Source organism: Desmodus rotundus, chromosome 2, assembly GCF_022682495.2.
Source record: "Desmodus rotundus isolate HL8 chromosome 2, HLdesRot8A.1, whole genome shotgun sequence".
NCBI classification, from domain to species: domain Eukaryota; kingdom Metazoa; phylum Chordata; class Mammalia; order Chiroptera; family Phyllostomidae; genus Desmodus; species Desmodus rotundus.
Genome location: NC_071388.1, coordinates 21,794,255 through 21,811,528, shown reverse-complemented (window position 1 = coordinate 21,811,528; position 17,274 = coordinate 21,794,255). Strand labels below are relative to the sequence as shown.

The 17,274-nt window shown below is 41.5% G+C and overlaps 1 protein-coding gene across 1 annotated transcript in view; it reads left to right on the top strand.

The window, feature by feature from the left end:
- Positions 1–17,274, top strand: part of PLCH1 (phospholipase C eta 1) — a 171,845-nt gene that overhangs the window by 137,129 nt on the left and 17,442 nt on the right. Inside the window, exons 12-15 of the mRNA XM_045197138.3 lie at positions 7,206–7,367; positions 10,056–10,127; positions 13,047–13,138; positions 16,044–16,141. Coding sequence (XP_045053073.2) covers positions 7,206–7,367; positions 10,056–10,127; positions 13,047–13,138; positions 16,044–16,141 — 424 coding nt within the window. The remainder of the gene's footprint in view (positions 1–7,205; positions 7,368–10,055; positions 10,128–13,046; positions 13,139–16,043; positions 16,142–17,274) is intronic.

Genomic DNA, 17,274 nt, shown 5'->3' with positions numbered 1-17,274 from the left:
TTGTTTTAGGATTTGACCCATGTTAGGGATTAGGGATCTTGTTGGTTTAAGAGGTGTCAGCACTCACTGAAGGGATGAGTCACCTCATGCAGTTGTGGGGTCTCGCTACCAAAAGTGGTCACTGAATGCCCACGTGCTAGACACGCGGTTGCATCCTGCCGACAAGGGGTGAGGAAAAAACAAGGTGGCCTGGAAGGTTCCAGTAGTTTCTAGTACCGGATACACTTGTGCCACCCTGCCAAAGAGTAAAGGTAATGAGCATTTATAACATAGTGTACGTATTATAGTCGTGCACCGTGCACTGCATAACAACATTTTGGTCAACTGCGGCCTGCATGTGTGGCAATGGCTCCTTAAAATTATAGTGGAGCTGAAAAGTTCCTATCAGCTGGTGACGTCATAGCCGTGGTAGCATCATAGCACAGCACACAACCCGTGTGTTTGCGACGCTGGTGTAAGCAGACCTGCTGTGCTGCCAGTCTTGCAGAAGTGCAGCACAGACGGCTATGTACGGCACACACGGCTCACTGACGATGACAAACGCCTACGGTACTGGTTCGTGTATGTACTATGCTTTTACTCATTATTTTAGGGCTTATTTTTATGCTTATGAAGACAAGTTTACTGTAAAACACTATGCCATATTATGCCGGCAGCAGCCTCATACCTCTCGGGTTTACTCAGTTCTCTTGATTGCATTGTTTTCTCTTGCGCTTGATGTGATCTTGTGTTGTTTGTACAGTAACATACCGCACATGCTTGTAGCCTAGGAGCAGTGACCACATTGTAGAGCCCGGGTGTGCAGTAGGCTGTACCATCCGGGTTTGTGTGAGTGCGCTCCATGACGGTCGCCCAGTGACAACGCAGTTCTCAAAATGTGTCCTCGTGGTTAAGCAGCACACTGCTGTGTGTGTGTCTGTGTGTGTGTGTGTGCATTTTCCTTGTATTTCAAAGGTATTGTCTCCCAGAAACTAACTAGAATGGCTAGAAGTTTCCTATGAGCCTAATTTTTCTTTTCTTGTTGATAATCTGTCTTTCCTTTCTATCCTCATTCTGTACTTTCACTGTGGAAGTTGATTTATTTCGTTATTTTCTTAGCACTCAGTATTTATTTCCTATTAGAGAGCTCATGTTTTCTTTTATTCTCAAAAGCAGCCATTTGTTTTCTTTGAGTATTATTTCTTTGCCATTTCTTCAGTCTTGTTTCTCTGGAAGTCCTATTAGATTTATGTTGGAATCTCACAGTCTGTTCTCCATATCTCTTATTTATTTTTCTTAATATTTTTTTAATCTCTGTGCTGACTTCTGAGTACCATTTGCAATCAATTCATTAATTATCTCTGAGTTTTTCTGGTATGAAGTTTATTACAGCTATTGTTCTTTTAATTTCAGTACTGTACTCTTTATTTACAAAATTCATTATTGGTTCTTTTTCATTGACAATTGTTCTTATTTCATTGTTTAGCTTCTTAGTTTCTTGGGTTTTTTATGGGGCTATTTTTTCACATCTAAACATACTAATTTTAATGTGAAAGAGTGAATTCCTGTTTCATTGGTTGATGTTTGTGCCATTCTACCTTGGCATTACTTTTCCTCAAGGTTTGAGAATTTGGGGGTAGAGGTTTGAAAAGGTTTGATTTTGAGTGGGGTGGTTTTCCTTCCATTCTCTTTCATTCTGTATTCACCCTTCTTATCTCATGATTTCGGGATTGCTTCCGACTGAGAACCCCCACCTATGCCCCACATTCCTGACCGGACCTGATATTGATGGTTCGGGGCTCTCTGCCCCTGGACACCCCTGATCTAATCACCAAACAAACAGACAGTTTGGTTGTCTTGTTGCTCCTGCCTCTTTTGATGTGAAGTTTTATATCTTCTACACAGTGGTTTTCTTTAATGCTTTCTTTGATAAGCCAGGACCTGCTCCAGCTTTCCTCACCCCCCTGGTTTCCCATGGCATGTGGACACCTTTAGTCTCGTCTCTGTTATACTCTGTGGTATAAGTTTTTCGCCATCCCTACCTGCTTTGAATGTGCAGCTCAGCTGCATTTATAGTCTTCAGTGATTTTGTTTACTTTTGACCTAGATTGACTTTTCCTTTTTCAGATTCTTTTATCATTGGGGCAGTGGGAGCCTCATAACACATAGGCCCAGTGGCGTGTACAAACCTGCATCCACCTCCAGGTGCCCGTACCCAGACTTACGTTTGTTTTGGACTGTATTTTGCGTTTGCTTTTGCTTAATTAAAATATATGAAGAATGTTTGCTCTAATAACTCTTAAAAATGTATGTTTAATAGCTCTAAAGAAACACTACCTTTTGCTACTTTTTTGACACTGTACTGTTATTTTTTTATACCTTAGCCAAAACCAGCTTTTAAATACCTAACATTTATTGAGCTCTTATTAAGCACAAGCAGTATGCTAAGGACTTTACTTACAGTATTTCATTTTATCCCCATAACCATAGGGATTGGGTGGAAACCATGACTTTACTGATTAGGAAAATCAGGTTTGAGGGATGAAGTGATTAGTCCAAGATCAGGGCTCATGAACTTTCTAGAGTTAACTAATATGTCATTTATTAGACTATGATTTAATTATGGGAATCCTGATTTTTGTAAAAAAAAAAAAAAAAACACCCTTTCATTTCATAGTACATAAGCAGGATCACAGGAAGCTTTTCTAGAAGATTCCTAGAACTACAAAATCTTTCAATGTGATTAATTCAGATAAGGAAAAATACATCCACCATCCGTGATCTCAGGAGTGACATTAATTGTGTGTGAACCCCTCAAATTTGTATTTGGGGAGTCCATCTAGCCATAGAGGCACAACCACACCGGAAGCAAACAATGAATTACACACATAAACTGTTACGGCATATGGTTTTGACTTAGTGAAAGTGAGTTCTCAGGAAAGAGGGCTCAGAGCGGTTGGAATACCCAGAGCAGATTGGAGACCGACAGCAGCAGTTGTTAAACACATAGGCTCCAGAGACGCACCACCTGGTTTCAGAGCTGGCTCTGCCACTTGCTAACTGTATGACCTTGAGGAGCCCACCTACCGCTCTATACCTGAGTTTCTCTACCCTCTTCTTCTAAGTGGACATCATAATAACATTTCAAAATGTTGTCACAACTCTCTGCCTGACTGTCCCTTATATAAGCTGCCTTCACACTCCTGGCAAGTGGCTGTCCCAGTTGGCTTTGCACTGTGGTAGTAGTGGCCTTTCCTGGCCGAAACTGACATCCGAGCAGGAGAAGCAGCAGATCTGCCATCCTGGGGTTCCCGTGACAGTGTGCACCGTGTGGCGAACAATAAAACCCTGAGAATCCTGCAGTCCGAAATTCTCTCCTGATCTCCCCAAGGCTCAGTACTATTAAAGGAGCTGTTGCTATTTGAAAGCATCTTGAGACAAACAGAAAAAAGATTCCATGTCTGCCTGATTTCTTACTGAGAGCCAATCAAATCAATGGGCTCTATTATTACAAGAATAAGTGATTACTCCCAGTTGGAAATACAAGTCATCCTTCCTCTGCCTGGTTGCAAAAATTAACTCTCTATGTACTAAGGAAATGAAATAATTATTTAACTTTAAAATGAGGGCTCAATTCGTACCCCATAAAGAGCTCAGAACAATGCCTGACACAGGATTTGGGCTCAGTGAAGGCTAGATACCCTGTAACAAGAATGGCAGTAGCAGCATGATTATCGCTAAAGTCCTCAGCTGGTGCTTGAACAGAAGGTGCTTTGGAGGCGCTGAAGGAGCGGGCGCGGACAGTAGCAGGCTGGAGTACTTGGCTGAGCAGCAGTTGCTCTTCCGTCCATGGCCATTGGTTATGGATTTGGAAAGCTGTAGTGCATGCAGAGAGCGCAGCTAGGATATTATCCTCCCTGCCTCCGGGCTCCAGCCCAGAAAAAAAAAAGATGTTTGGGGATGGGGAGGTATTCCAGTGCTTTGTTTGGTTGGTTGGTTTAAAGCAAAGATCCTCAACTTTGGCTTCACATTGGAATGACAGGGGAGTGTTCAACAATCCCACTGCAAGGTCCCAGGCCGGAGGTTCCCGTGGAAATGGTCTGGGGTTTTGGAACTCTCCGCTGGTGATTCCAGTGTTCAGCACAGGCAGCACACCGCTGTTTGAGGGGGTGTCCCTTCCAGGGTCAGCCCTCTACCCAGTCTCTTCCTTTTCCTGCTGTTTCCCAGCCTGGCGTAGTGGCCAAGGTTCTGAGCCACCCTTCACTTCTTCAGTGATCCTTTCATTTCATGCTGGAGACAAAACAAGAATGTATTTATGTGTTTTATTTATTTATTTATTTGTAGTAGATATTCCTAGATTATATGTGCTTCTCCGAAGAGGAATTGGGAATGGTGATCACGTCTCTTGTGGAAACTACTGGCCATACGCAAGGGCTGCCTTCTCCTTCCCTCTCCCCCCTGCTGCAACATCTTCCCGCTCCCATGGGCTCAGGGAACAAAGGAGCAAGATGCATGTGGTGTTCAGCTGTGGTCCCCGATGCAGCTGCATGATGGCTGACAGGTTGCAAAGTCACGCGTCTGTCTCAGCTTTCTTTAAGCAGGGCTATTGGGTTCAGGGACCGAATGATAATACAGTAACAAAACCTCAGCCACACTTTTATTTGTCACTCCACAGCCACTAATTTTCTTGTGCTATAAATCACAGAGAAAAAAAGATCAACAGGCAGAAATAGCATTGCTTCAGCAACAACTCTCAGTGTTTAGAGGCTGTGAAGTGAATAATTAGAGCCTTCATATTAAGCATTCATTATTTCACCGGCCCCAGTTGGCCTGGCTTGGCGTATCCAGCCTCGCTGTGCTGACGTGGGAAGTGTCTGGGCATAATGGCCACAGTTCGTCTCCTCACTGTCTCCCACCCCACGCTCCCTGGCCCGGGGAAGGGGACAGATTGTTTCTGGAGCATTCTGTGTGACCTGGGCACCCCAGGTGCGGTCACACGCTTTCTCTTTTTGTCTTCCTAACAAATGCTCTCCCTGCCAGGCTCTGGGTCATGTGATCACGTACATTGGGAGGCTGCTTCCTGGAGTTCTTTTCTAGGATTCTCTTCTGACCTTAAGAGAAACCTACTGTTTTCCAAAGAGAGGGACAGTGGCCGTATATTCCCCAGGTGTCATACAGGAATAATGCTGGTGTAAAACACGATGATAATTAACTTGCTCACGATTAACTTGACTCATGATTCACCTTAATTTGTAACAGTGTAAGAGGATGCTGTAGCAGTATAGGTGAAATAGATACAATTTTGCATTGCCAGTCTTAGGGTCAAATCCCAGTCCAGCCACTTCATGTGTATGTGTGTCTGGACAAATAGTTGGGTCTTTCTGCCTCTGTATCTTTATGAATAAAATTTGCCTACCCCTATTGCTACCTTAAAGGGTATTGGGAAGCTCAAATGAAATGTTGGTATATGTGAGTGCTTTGTGAGCTTTAACACAATATTGCTTTTTCTATATTTCCCTGTGTTCTTTTCTCCATGTTCACATCATTACTAGTTCTCCTTGATATTGTTTCCGTCACGCCCCTGCTCATGTTGGAACGCTGTTACCCTTCTCTTTGCCAGACTGTCGACTCCTATTCATTGTAGTAGGTTGATTTGTTGTCACCAAGAGATTTGTCCAAGTCCTACCCTGTGGTACCTGTGAATGTGACCTTATTTGGGCAAAGGGTCTTTGCAGGCATAATTAAGGATCTCGGGTTGACTGGGTAGGCCTTACAAATCCAATGTCAAATGTCCTCATAAGAAGAGAAGACACAGGGCGGGAGGGGGGACACACAGGAGAAGGCATGTGAAGACGGGAGGAGATGGGAGTTGTTCTGCCACAAGCCAAGAGATGCTTGGAGCCACCGTAAACTGATGGGAGCAAGGCAGGACCTTTCCCTGGAGCCTCTGGGAGGGAGTGTAGTGCTGCAAATTTTACACCGCTGGCATTTAGAACTGTGAGAGAATAAATTTCTCTTTTTTTGAACAACCAGGTTTGTGGTAGTTTGTTACAGCAGCCACAGGAACCTAATATACTCATCTTTTATGGCTTGACTCTGGCATCCTCTGCTCCTGGAATCTCTCCTACATTCCCAAGCCTCTCTAACATTCCCCTCCTCCGGGCTCCTGTGGCATCCCTTACATCTGTCACTCTCCTTGCACCTGCTTCTATAAATATCCATCGACGAGGCTGTCTATCTCTGTGTCTCTAAGGATTTGGTGGGGTTATGCCTTCTTAATGTTTTTCACCCGGCGTATAGTAGCTCGATATATTTTTGCTTTATGCAAAATGAATTTTGCTCTCAAAGTCTCTCTTATCTTTATTGTATCTCCCCCCAGCACACTGGCCTAGGCTCTCAGTGCTTGTAGGGGGACCAATGTGTCTAGCTTTTCATCTGTAGGCACCTTTCCTCTCTCTGCACACCCTGCCCGTTAATAATGTTTCTAAAATACTATTCAGGCCTTTGTCTACCCAGAGACCCTCAGTGACTCCACACCTCGTGCTTTCAAGAGCCTCCACTGGTCCCCAAGTAGGTTCCCAGCTTTATCTGTCACTACCCTCCTCTATGAATTTCTACTTTAAGAAAATTAATCCATTCCCGTGTTGGTAGAACATGCTTTACTCATGTAAAACCTTTGCTAGAAAACTGTGATGGCAGCAAAACCCTTCTCTTCATCACTGTTGAGATTTCCATAACATTCTTTCCCCCTCAGTGAAGAAAGTGATGTGTTTTCAACAGCATATTTTTGCTCAAATTTACTTATGTGGGTATAGGAAACTTAGTCTCCAAAAATGCTCCCGGGCTTTCCCTCTATTGAAAGCATAAAGTAGCATAGTGGGAAGGGCATAGCAGCCCTGGTTTGAATTCTGCGTTAGTTACTTGGTAGCTTTCTAACCTTCAGACCCTTATTTAAATTTTCTAAGCATCAGATTCTACGTCTCTGAAATGGAAATGACAGAAAGTCTTTATAAGATTCTTGAGGGTAGAATGCAGTCATCATAATCATTATTTAATGGGATTGGTGTGTGTTGGGGGAGACTGAAATGGTGCAGTGAGGTGAACTTATTACAGTTAATTGAGAGAGAATCAAATTGTAAAAGCTATGTTGGCTTGAATGAAGGGTGTGTTCTAATTGATTCTGTGTTTCCTAAGGGAAATCATTTCCATTGCTTAATTCTTTGCAGAATAACGGGACCACTGAGCATCAGGTGGAGTCTTTCATAAGGAAAAAACTGGAGTCCCTGTTAAAAGAATCTCAAATTCGAGACAAAGAAGATCCTGATAGTTTCACAGTGAGGGCACTACTGAAGGCCACGCATGAAGGCTTAAATGCACACCTGAAGGAGGTACACTGTTCCCTCTCGTCCTTGTCCTTTGACAGGAAAAAGAAAGCACATCCTCTGTCGTTCCCGACCATTTGTCATTTGTGAAATGTGTCTCCAGTTTCTTCCATTTCTGCCTTCCTGTTGTTTGAGAAATAAGAATCTCCTATTGCAAAATGATGCAAGGAATAGTTAAAAGGGGGGGGGGTGAAAGTGACAAGAGAAAGCCTGGCACCCCTGCGCTTGTCTTCCTCATGAGCGCTCAGGCAAGTGGAGAGGCTGGAGCCTGCCACATAGTACAGCCTCCCACCTCTCCCCATTTGGCCAGCCTCTGGGTTCTCTTGACTGCACTTCCTGCACGTGTCTCCCATCTGTCCACTTCCCTTCTTCTTCATGGCTGTGTTCCAATCTAGGCCAAGGTCAGTTCTCACCTAGACTTGTCTTGCCCTTCTTCTCTTTAATCTCCACTGTGAAATCAGCATGATTCTTTAAAAATGCAAATCTGACCCTGAGCCTCTATCGTTCAGAATTCTTTGGTGGTGCTTCCCACTATGCTTGGGATAAATTCTGAACTCTCTGACCAGGCTTTTCAAGGACCTGTATCCGTATATCCTTGCCTGCCTCTCCAATCTCAGACCTCTTCGTTTTCCTTGTCACACTGCCTCCCACCATTGTCACACCAGCCATAACTGTTTATATGCCGTGGTCTTCCTCTCATTACATTTCCTCCGCCTGGAACACTCCATTCCTACATTCGTTCTAACTCTTACTCTTTTAAACTTCAGCTTCGATGTGATGTCCTAAATGAGTCCTGCCTTGACTGCCGGATTAGGCTAGCTATCCCCTTATACTGCCCACAGTAACCTGTTTTATCTTCTCTTTTCTGAAGTTTTTAAAACACATTTGCAATCATTTGTTCAATGTCTGTCTGCCCAAATAGACTAAAAATTCCATGAAGATACAAACCGTGTCTTCCGGATAATTATTTGTGTGCTGGCTTGTCTATTAAGGCCTTCAAAAATAGTTGTTGAATGAATGGCTTGGGAGAGAGCTATGGTATATTACCCTTCTGTATAAAGCTGGAGTGGGAGGGCGGCGAGCCAGCAAGGAGACTTAGAGCGACTTAGAGCAACTCAGAATCCCTGTTTGATCACTAGCTAGTTTTCTAACTTGGGACATATTATTTAACTTCAGTGTAGTTCAGATTTTTTAATAAAATCGGGATTTTAATCATACTTTTCTCCAAGGATGGTGGTATGTATTAAATGAAAATAGATGCAATGCACTTAGCATAATCCTCAGGGGGAATAGTAGGTGCCTACTAAATAGGATGATCATATACCTCAACTTGCATGGGACAGCCCTATTTTAAACCTATTTTCCTAGTGTAATTATTAAAAGTATTCCAATTTACTCTTAAGTGCATGCTATTTTGGGCAGTAAGCGACATGATCCCCTTAACATTAGAAAGACAATTAGAAGTAGAAAGGAACTCAGTAATTAATTGGTTCATTCCTCCCCCCATTTCACAGGTGAGAAAACTGAGGTCAGAAGAAGAGGCTTGCCAAAGGGCATGTAGCTACTTGGTGGCAGAACTGGGTCTCCTAACTTGGAGAGCAGTGTTACTTCTATGACCCCAGCTGGCTACCTTCATAATTTCAGGGTTTTTGAACAGTTCATGATCAGCTTTAATAGATCTTCCAAGGCAATCATTATATATAAACAGTCACCTAAAATTACCCAGTAACCCCTTGGCCCTCCAGGATTTCCTGAACTGCCTCTTTCTCCAACTAATTTTCAGTCTTCCCCAGTCCCCACCCAAAATGGCATCTCTGATTAGTCTCTATGGATATTTGTAGATGCCCTCTCTGGTCTTTGGATTTTAAGTGGTTTTGTTTACCCACATTCACACCATTTATGTGGCTATATCTGTTTCTTCTCAGTTTAGCAAGAGGTCCTGGGAGAGCAAGGCCAGCTGTGCTGGTCTCTGCCTAACCCATGTCATTAGTGCATATTTTGGGTTTGATAACTGGATGAAAGTCTCAACCCTTTTTAGCAGAGTGGCCCTTCTGTGCCCTACAGAGAGACAGGCGTGAGCAAGGAGATCTCTAGCCTAGAAGATTAACCCACATGAGGGACTTCCAAGCTCCCATACATCTGTCCAGTGCTCACCACAGAGGGAATTATGACGGTGAACAGACAAACTTTGCTTTGGTTTACTCAAACAAAAACAATCTTATTACTGCATGCCTGTGCTTGGATTTTATTTATGTTTAATGTTTTAAAATTCCAAATAACAGTATTTGATCAATGTTGTTCCTTTTTTAATTCAGTAGAATTGGCTCTTACTGATTATTGGCCCTTTATAAAAATTAAATCTACTTTTAATCGAAGGTGATTTTATCCCCACTCATGGTGTTCAAAAGAATACACCCTGCGTGGGGGAGAGCCTTGTGAGCAGACACTGGACAGGCTGCCGAGAGGCCCTTGGCCCCAGCTTCACCAACTGTTGGCAGTTCCTGTCTCCTGGCTGGTGGCTGTGACCCTCCGAGCCCAGTGTTCCCTCTGAAGGCAGATTCAGCCACATTTAGGGACCTCTTGCTTCCTACCTAGAGGTGGACAGAGGCAGGGTTTACCTGCCAATTTCATCAGAACTAAGGACAAATTAAAGGTAAAGAAGAAAAATAGTTATACTATGCTTTATTTGCTCAGCATCCAGATGTGAAGGAAGGTGGAAAGAAATCACATGGACGATCCCTCATGACCAACTTCGGAAAACATAAGGTATGAATTAAGATTGATAAATGGGAGGGAGGCTGAAGGGAAATAATGATGGAGAACAGGAGGGAGGCCGAGGGGAAATAACAATGGAGAATAAAAGGGGGAAAAAGATTGATAAATGTGTGTAATTCAATTAAGTTAAATTCAGTTTGAAAGGTAACGGCAGAGTATCTTCCTGACCTTGGAATAACTGAAGATTTCTTAAATAGGATGCCAGAAAAGGAAAAAGTTGATAATTAAACTACTTGAAAATTTAGGAATTGCTATTCATCAAAAGTATCAAAAACCAAGTAGTAGCATACTGGGAAAGAATATTTCCAATACATACATTCAACAAAGGTCTTGTATCCTGATGATATAAAGAATTCCTACAAATCAACAAAAAAGAAAGGTGCCCTAAATTTAAAAAAATAGGCAAAAGACTTTAATTCCACTTCACAAAAGAAGATATTCAAGTGGCCAATATGGAAAAGGTGTTCACCCTTATCAGTCCTCTGGGAAGTGCAAATTAAAATGAGATTCCATCCAGACCCACCTCCATCACAAACATAAAAAGACTGAAAACACCAAGTGTTAGTGAGGATGTTGAGCCAGTGGAACTCTCATACACTGCTAATGGAATGTGCATTTGTAATAGTACAAATAGGAAATAGTTTAAATGTCCACCAGAAATCGAATGAATTCAAATTTGCATAAAGGAATATTTATCAGCAGTGCGAATGACGACATTACAACTATCTACAATAATGTGATCTTTGTAAACATGACATCGAGCAAGAGAAGCCAGACCTAAGAAAGTACATCCAGTTCCATTCTATTGATATGAAGTTTAAAAACAGGCAAAACAAAATCTATAGGGTGAAATCAGACCAGTAGTTACCTTTGGGGAAACGGGAGTGACTGAATGGAAGAATCCAAAGGCCTTGGGGGGGGGCATAATATTCCATTTCCCTATTTGGTGTTTCATTTTGGGTAAAGCTGTGTCTTTTCAATTGCACTCTTGTAAAGGTATGTTACTCCTCCATAAAAGGGTAAAACATGTTACATGAGTAATCAGTTATTGGATGGTTGACATTATGCAGGCAGTTTCTGTAAGGCCATTTCTTGTGTTTTAAGGAATGTTGTACCTGGAATTTCCTGCCCCATCAAACAGGATAATTTATTAGAGGGCTCAAAAAACAGTCATTCTAACAAAAAACCGAAAACAACTAAAATTTTCACTCATAAAGACTACTTAAGTGAACCATGATTCATTCACACAATGGGCAATTATGCAGCCCTTTAAAGATGGTCACTCTAAAGAGCTCATCATGTGAACCATTAAGTGAAAAAGTAAGACGAGCGATTGATTATAGGGTACATTAAGCATGATAAAATGTGCCGAAACTATCTGTAAAGAAAATATATTATTTCTCCAAACATTATTTGCCATTGGTAATTCATCTCATTTCTTTTTGTATTTTATGTTAAAAATACACTTTAAAAAGACAGATTTACTGTAACACCTCAAATTACTAATTATATGAAGAATTAGAGAATATTTTATTTCTTTATTATAACTACTGATTTAAATTAAAATTATTTTCCAAAGTAAACCTTTTTGGCTCTATGTTAGCTACTATAGAAATATAATTTATTATGCCCAGGTCATAAAAATGAATGCTCACAAGATAATTTATAGACTCTTAATAAATATTAATAGTATTTTAAATTGAAAGTTAAATATGATGTAACTGACAGAATAGCTTTCCATGCCATCTTATTTAATCATCACAACAACAGTAACCTTTCAAATAGATATTATTGTCCTGCGCTTTTAAGAAACACACTAGGGAGCTGAGCTAGAGAGGTCAGGCCACTTACCAGCTTGGAGGGAAGCCAAGCTGGAACATGAAATCATCATAGGCTGGGGTTCCCACGCCACGCACACTGAGGTGTGTGAGTCAGAAATAACACCTGAAATGCTTCCAGACTAACTTGATGCATCTCTGTAAGCGCAGTAGAGTTGAGTGTGCGTAGGCCACCGTGTAGTTTGTGTTTTATTTGTGGAGTATGAGAAAATCTGAAAGGTGACATGGTCAAATGGTAATGTGAGGAGGGAGTTCCTTTCCTTTTTTAAAGCTCCATTCCCCGGATGTCCAGGGTCCTCTGTCTAAAGGTCTCACCTTTGTTGGTGGAAGCTGTATTTTTGGTGGCGAGGTTTTATGCAATTTCCTCCCCATCATTTGTATTGTCAGGGTATGTGTTGCCAAATATTGGGGTCATCTCCAATGTGGTGTGGGTGAAGCTTCATTATTCTGAAAAGGTTTTATGTCTAACAGCTGATCTGGCCAGAAGACAACGATTAGTCCTGCAGCCTTTCAGTCTGAATCCCGTGGGAAACAACTTTATTCTGCTGCCAGAAATTAAAATGGGTCAAAACCTCAAAGGAGCTGTTTGATATAGATGGTTATTTGAGTGCATATTGATCAAAAGGTGGCATGATAGTTAATCATTAAAAAAATTACTACTATCTTTTTAAAAAACAAAACCTGCCTTTTATAAGTCAATAGGAATAGTGAGCTTCCTAAAAGAGGACATTTTATTCCTTATTATTATTAAACAGATGTTACAACATTGACCCTACTCCTCCTAGAGACCTCCAATGCACAGCTAGTAGGGTCTTTCTGAGACCTACATGTTATGTAGCTTAGAAGTCAGTTTTACAGTATGAAATCCTAGGTGTTGCCTTAATATTATAATTATGGCCATAGCCACGCTTGTTATTAATGGTGAGGCAAGCTACAATATTTGGTCATTTTCCCCTCTAAGTTCTTGTCCTTGTGTGTGTGTATTTTAAAGCCCAGTCCATTCTCTATATGTTGTCGATGTACCTCATGTAGTGAGTTTGTTAAGTTTACTGCAATTTTTTTTTTCTGGCAGAAAACTACAAAATCACGGCCTAAATCTTACAGTGCTGATGAGGAGGAGGATGCACAGCAGAACCCTGGCAAGGAGACTGGCCAACTGTACAGGTAGGAAAGTGTCTCCGTGTTTCTGCTCAGACTCTCCGGGCCCCGCCATCCCCAGCCGCTTCGCTGTGTTCATTGTATGTGCCTAGAGAATTGGATCGGTCACAAGGTAAAGGGCTCAGTGCAGGTGGGACCTGGGCAGATCCACCGGGTATGAGATGATATAGGTAGGGGGCTGCTACTGTGCCTGGCCCATAGTGAGCTCTTAATAAATGCTAGCTCTGGCAGTTGTCAGGTAAAAGGTATCTTCAGAGCAGAGAGGGTGGACACATGAGCTAGTACAGAGGGCTCGCAGAGGAGACTAAAGGGAAAGATAGATGATAAGCCCATGTTAAGAGCCAGAGATCTGAACTCAGTCAGACTTCAAACTCTTATTCCTTCAACCTTCACATGGGGCAAGTTAGGTTTCTCAGTATCATCTGTTTCTTAGGGTCATTGTAAGGATTAAGTGAATTGAACTAAGCCTGATAAGCTCTCCCCCAATTAACTAATTGCTCAAAAAATTGACTATTATCTTTATCATTGTCAACAGAATTGGGGATGAATAAAATGACCCTATTTTTAGAACCCAAGTTGTGACACATGATCTGATGTTGGATTTTCTGGCAGTTTATGTATACAGTAAGTCCCACAAAGGAATGTAAGTTATATCATAGCTATGTAGACAAACACATACATGTACATACATACACACACATACACACACCCATACCTGTGCCTTTATTGAAAGATTAAAATGAAATGAAATTAGAGGCATAAAGTTCCTGTATAAATGGATGGCTCGTAGTGGTTAATTAAATTTTATATTTCAGATTCACTCCCACACAATGCCCATACATAAAATAGAAACTAATTAGTAAGGGCAGAGGGAGTGCACACAGGCCCCTACCCTTAGGGTACAGAAAATTGAATTTGTAGTTCCAGTAAAAATGTAAGAGAGACAGATCATCTCCCAGGAGATCTCTGCTGGGCATGTTCTCCAATACAAGCGTGAGAAAGGCTCACCTCCGAATCACACGGCCAGGCAGCGGACAGTGTTTGGGGAGAGCCAGGATAATCTCAAAGTGTACGAACAAGACACTGCTACACGTACCGCGTGAGACATGTTGCTTGCCGCTCTTGAGTTAGAGGTTTATCCGTAATAGGTATCAAAGCCTAAGCATCTATAATAGTGTCCTTTTGTAACTTCAATAAACTAATCTCCTCCCAGGATAAAGATTCAAAACAGCTAGTTTTATGCAGAATTTCTCTGTGTCATGGGGTGTCTTGGAGTTTTACTTGTAATTTCTAGGCATGACCTCACATTGATTTATAATCATTAACTTTCACAAAACCAGATTTTTAGCAATGGCTATAGAATTTCCTCATTATCTGGCAAGGGAAGAACATGAATGCTTCCCATTTATCTTCATACCTGAGTTCATGATTTCTTTCTTGGCAAAATGAATTGTTGGTGCATCATGGCCTTAATTCTTTTATTGAATTATGTACGTGTCATTAGAGTAAGGATTTTTGTCTGATGTGTTTACTACTTTATCTCTAGTAGCTGCTCAATAAATATCCATTGAGTCAATCAATCTATATCATTGCTATCTAATTCCAGAACATTTTATCGCATCAAAAGAAACTACCGTTAGCAGCCATTCTCCATCTCTCTCTCCCTCGGTCTCTGGCACCAGCTAATCTACTTTCTGTCTATAGATTTGCCTTTTCAGGACGATACATATAAATGGGGTCATACAATATGTGGCCGTTTGTGTGTGGCTCCTTTCACTTAATGTGTTTTCAAGATTCATTCATGTCCTTAATTACTTATTACTGTTGAATAACATTGTATTGTACGGCTATATTTTATTTCATTCATCCATCATGAGTCGAAGGACATTTATGTTTTTTTCCCTTTTGGCTGATATGAATAATGCTGTTATGAACATTCATGTATATGTTTTTATGTAGATATGGGTTTTTATTTCTCTTGGGTGTATACTTAGAAGTGGAATTGTTGAGTCATGTGGTAACTCTGTTTAAGTTACTAATGAACTGCAAATCTGTCTTGGCAAAGCACTTGAACCGCTTTGCATTCCCCAGCCATGTCTGAGGGTTCCGGTTTCTCATCGGCCTTGCCAGCACATGCTCTTGCCTGCCTCTTTGCTTATAGCCATTCCAGTAGGTGGGAAGAGGTTTCTCATTTGTAGTTTTGATTTGCATTTTCCTAATGACTAGTAATGTTGAATATCTTTTCATGTTCTTATCGGCCATGTGTTATCTTTGGAGAGAATTAGAGTTTTTGATGGATGTTCCCCTAGAGGAGAAAAGTGTGTATGTGAGGAGAACGTGGCATGCTTCATTGTGGAAAAGAATGGTGGTAGAATTTGTAAAGTTGTAGAGGAGATCTAGGAGTGGTTTATAGAAGAGAGAACAAAGTATTGGATGTTTGTTTTAATAAGTTGAAGAATATTTTTTCAAAGCATAAAGTAAAAAAATAAAAATCACTTGCAATTATACCTCTAAAAGATAAGCACTATGGAAATTCTGGTGCATTTCCCTTTAGATATATAATTCTTATGGCCCACAATGCAATGGTTTTATTCCTTTAGTTCAGGTTCTCCTTTTGCCAAACCAGAGTAGACTTCTGGTGAACTCTGATGTTAATCCCCAGGTGGGTAACAGTGAGGATCAAGCCTTCTACGACAGAACTCACAAACACATGAGAAAAGACTGATTCTGAATGAGCTCTGAGTATGACCACGTAGGTAGGATTTTGTAGTGGAAAGAGTGCTGAACTACGCAACACACTTGGGGTTCTAATCCTGGCTCCGTTGGGAGCAGCGAGGGAAGGTAGAGTAAACAGAGACCCAGCCTCTTCCAGGTCTGAGATGTCATGAGCCCCTGGGTGTGTGTCCCACAGGTTGGGCCGCCGCAGGAAAACCGTGAAGCTCTGCCGGGAGCTCTCGGACTTGGTGGTGTATACAAACTCTGTGGCCGCCCAGGACATTGTGGATGATGGTAAGGACTGCACTGCTTTTCTTTCCTCGATAAATATTCTTGACCTTTCCTTTGACCAAAAGTTAATTAATCTTTTTTTAATCAGGTCATCAGCACACATTTCTGGAACTGGGTACAGTCCAGCCCGAGTTGGGAGGAAGCTGCTGGTACAGAGCTTTTAGCTCACAGGGAGGGCTCTATGGATTGCTGAGGTTGCCCGATGGTCTAGGGTCGGGGAAATTGCCTACGGGTCAGAGGAGGACTTTATTATAAAACAGACAAATGTGTCAGAGCAAGGATCTCCCCAACACTTACACTGTGGAGGCCTGGCCTGGTGTGATAGCCATTCCCAGTGTGGAGGGCCAGAAAAAAGAAGGAACCGACTGGTTTATATAACACCTTGAAAAGCCCTGTATTTTCTCATTGGCAATTTTGGCTTTGATGGAAATGATTTAATCCAAAGATTGAGGTTTTAACAAAAAAGAACAAAAATTTCAGATGTACTGACTCTTTCGATGATGTTTACCTGTGAGTTGTCATATATGGAATTGAGAAATTCTAGTCACAACTGTTCTTGCCCTGGACGCTTCAGCTAGTGGCTCTTTCTCCCTTTGTTCACTGCCCTTCTCGTTTCCATTTTGTTCAGTTAATGATGTTTATAGAAATAAACTGTGGTCCTGTGGCTTTTCAATCTACTTTCAATTTTAGTAGAAATTAAATGTAAATCAGAATATCCCATTTTCTCAACAAGTCATCCCGAAGGGGAGGCCACACAGCGGTGAGCCTCTGGTCCTCACACACCTCCTCGATTCTTCCCCTCCGCCACACGGGGGCCCTTTCTATCTGCAGATTTTCTTCCTTTGATATTGATTTCTTCTTCAGCTGCGGCAATTATAAAAATTTAAATGGATTTCACATGTGAGATCATGACAAACTGTAGGATTCTCAGCACATGAACGACACGTTTTATAATAACTGCCTACAGCTAGAAAATAAACTCAGATGTATTTGATTTAGAGGAATATAATTGCTAACAAATCCTTAGGAAATCATAATCCTATTAGCTTAATGAAAAAATAATAGGGTCTACTATTTAGCTCTTGTACTTCAGCTGTTTTTGTCTTTTGTGCGGTGTTTTTTGGCCCTTAATGAAT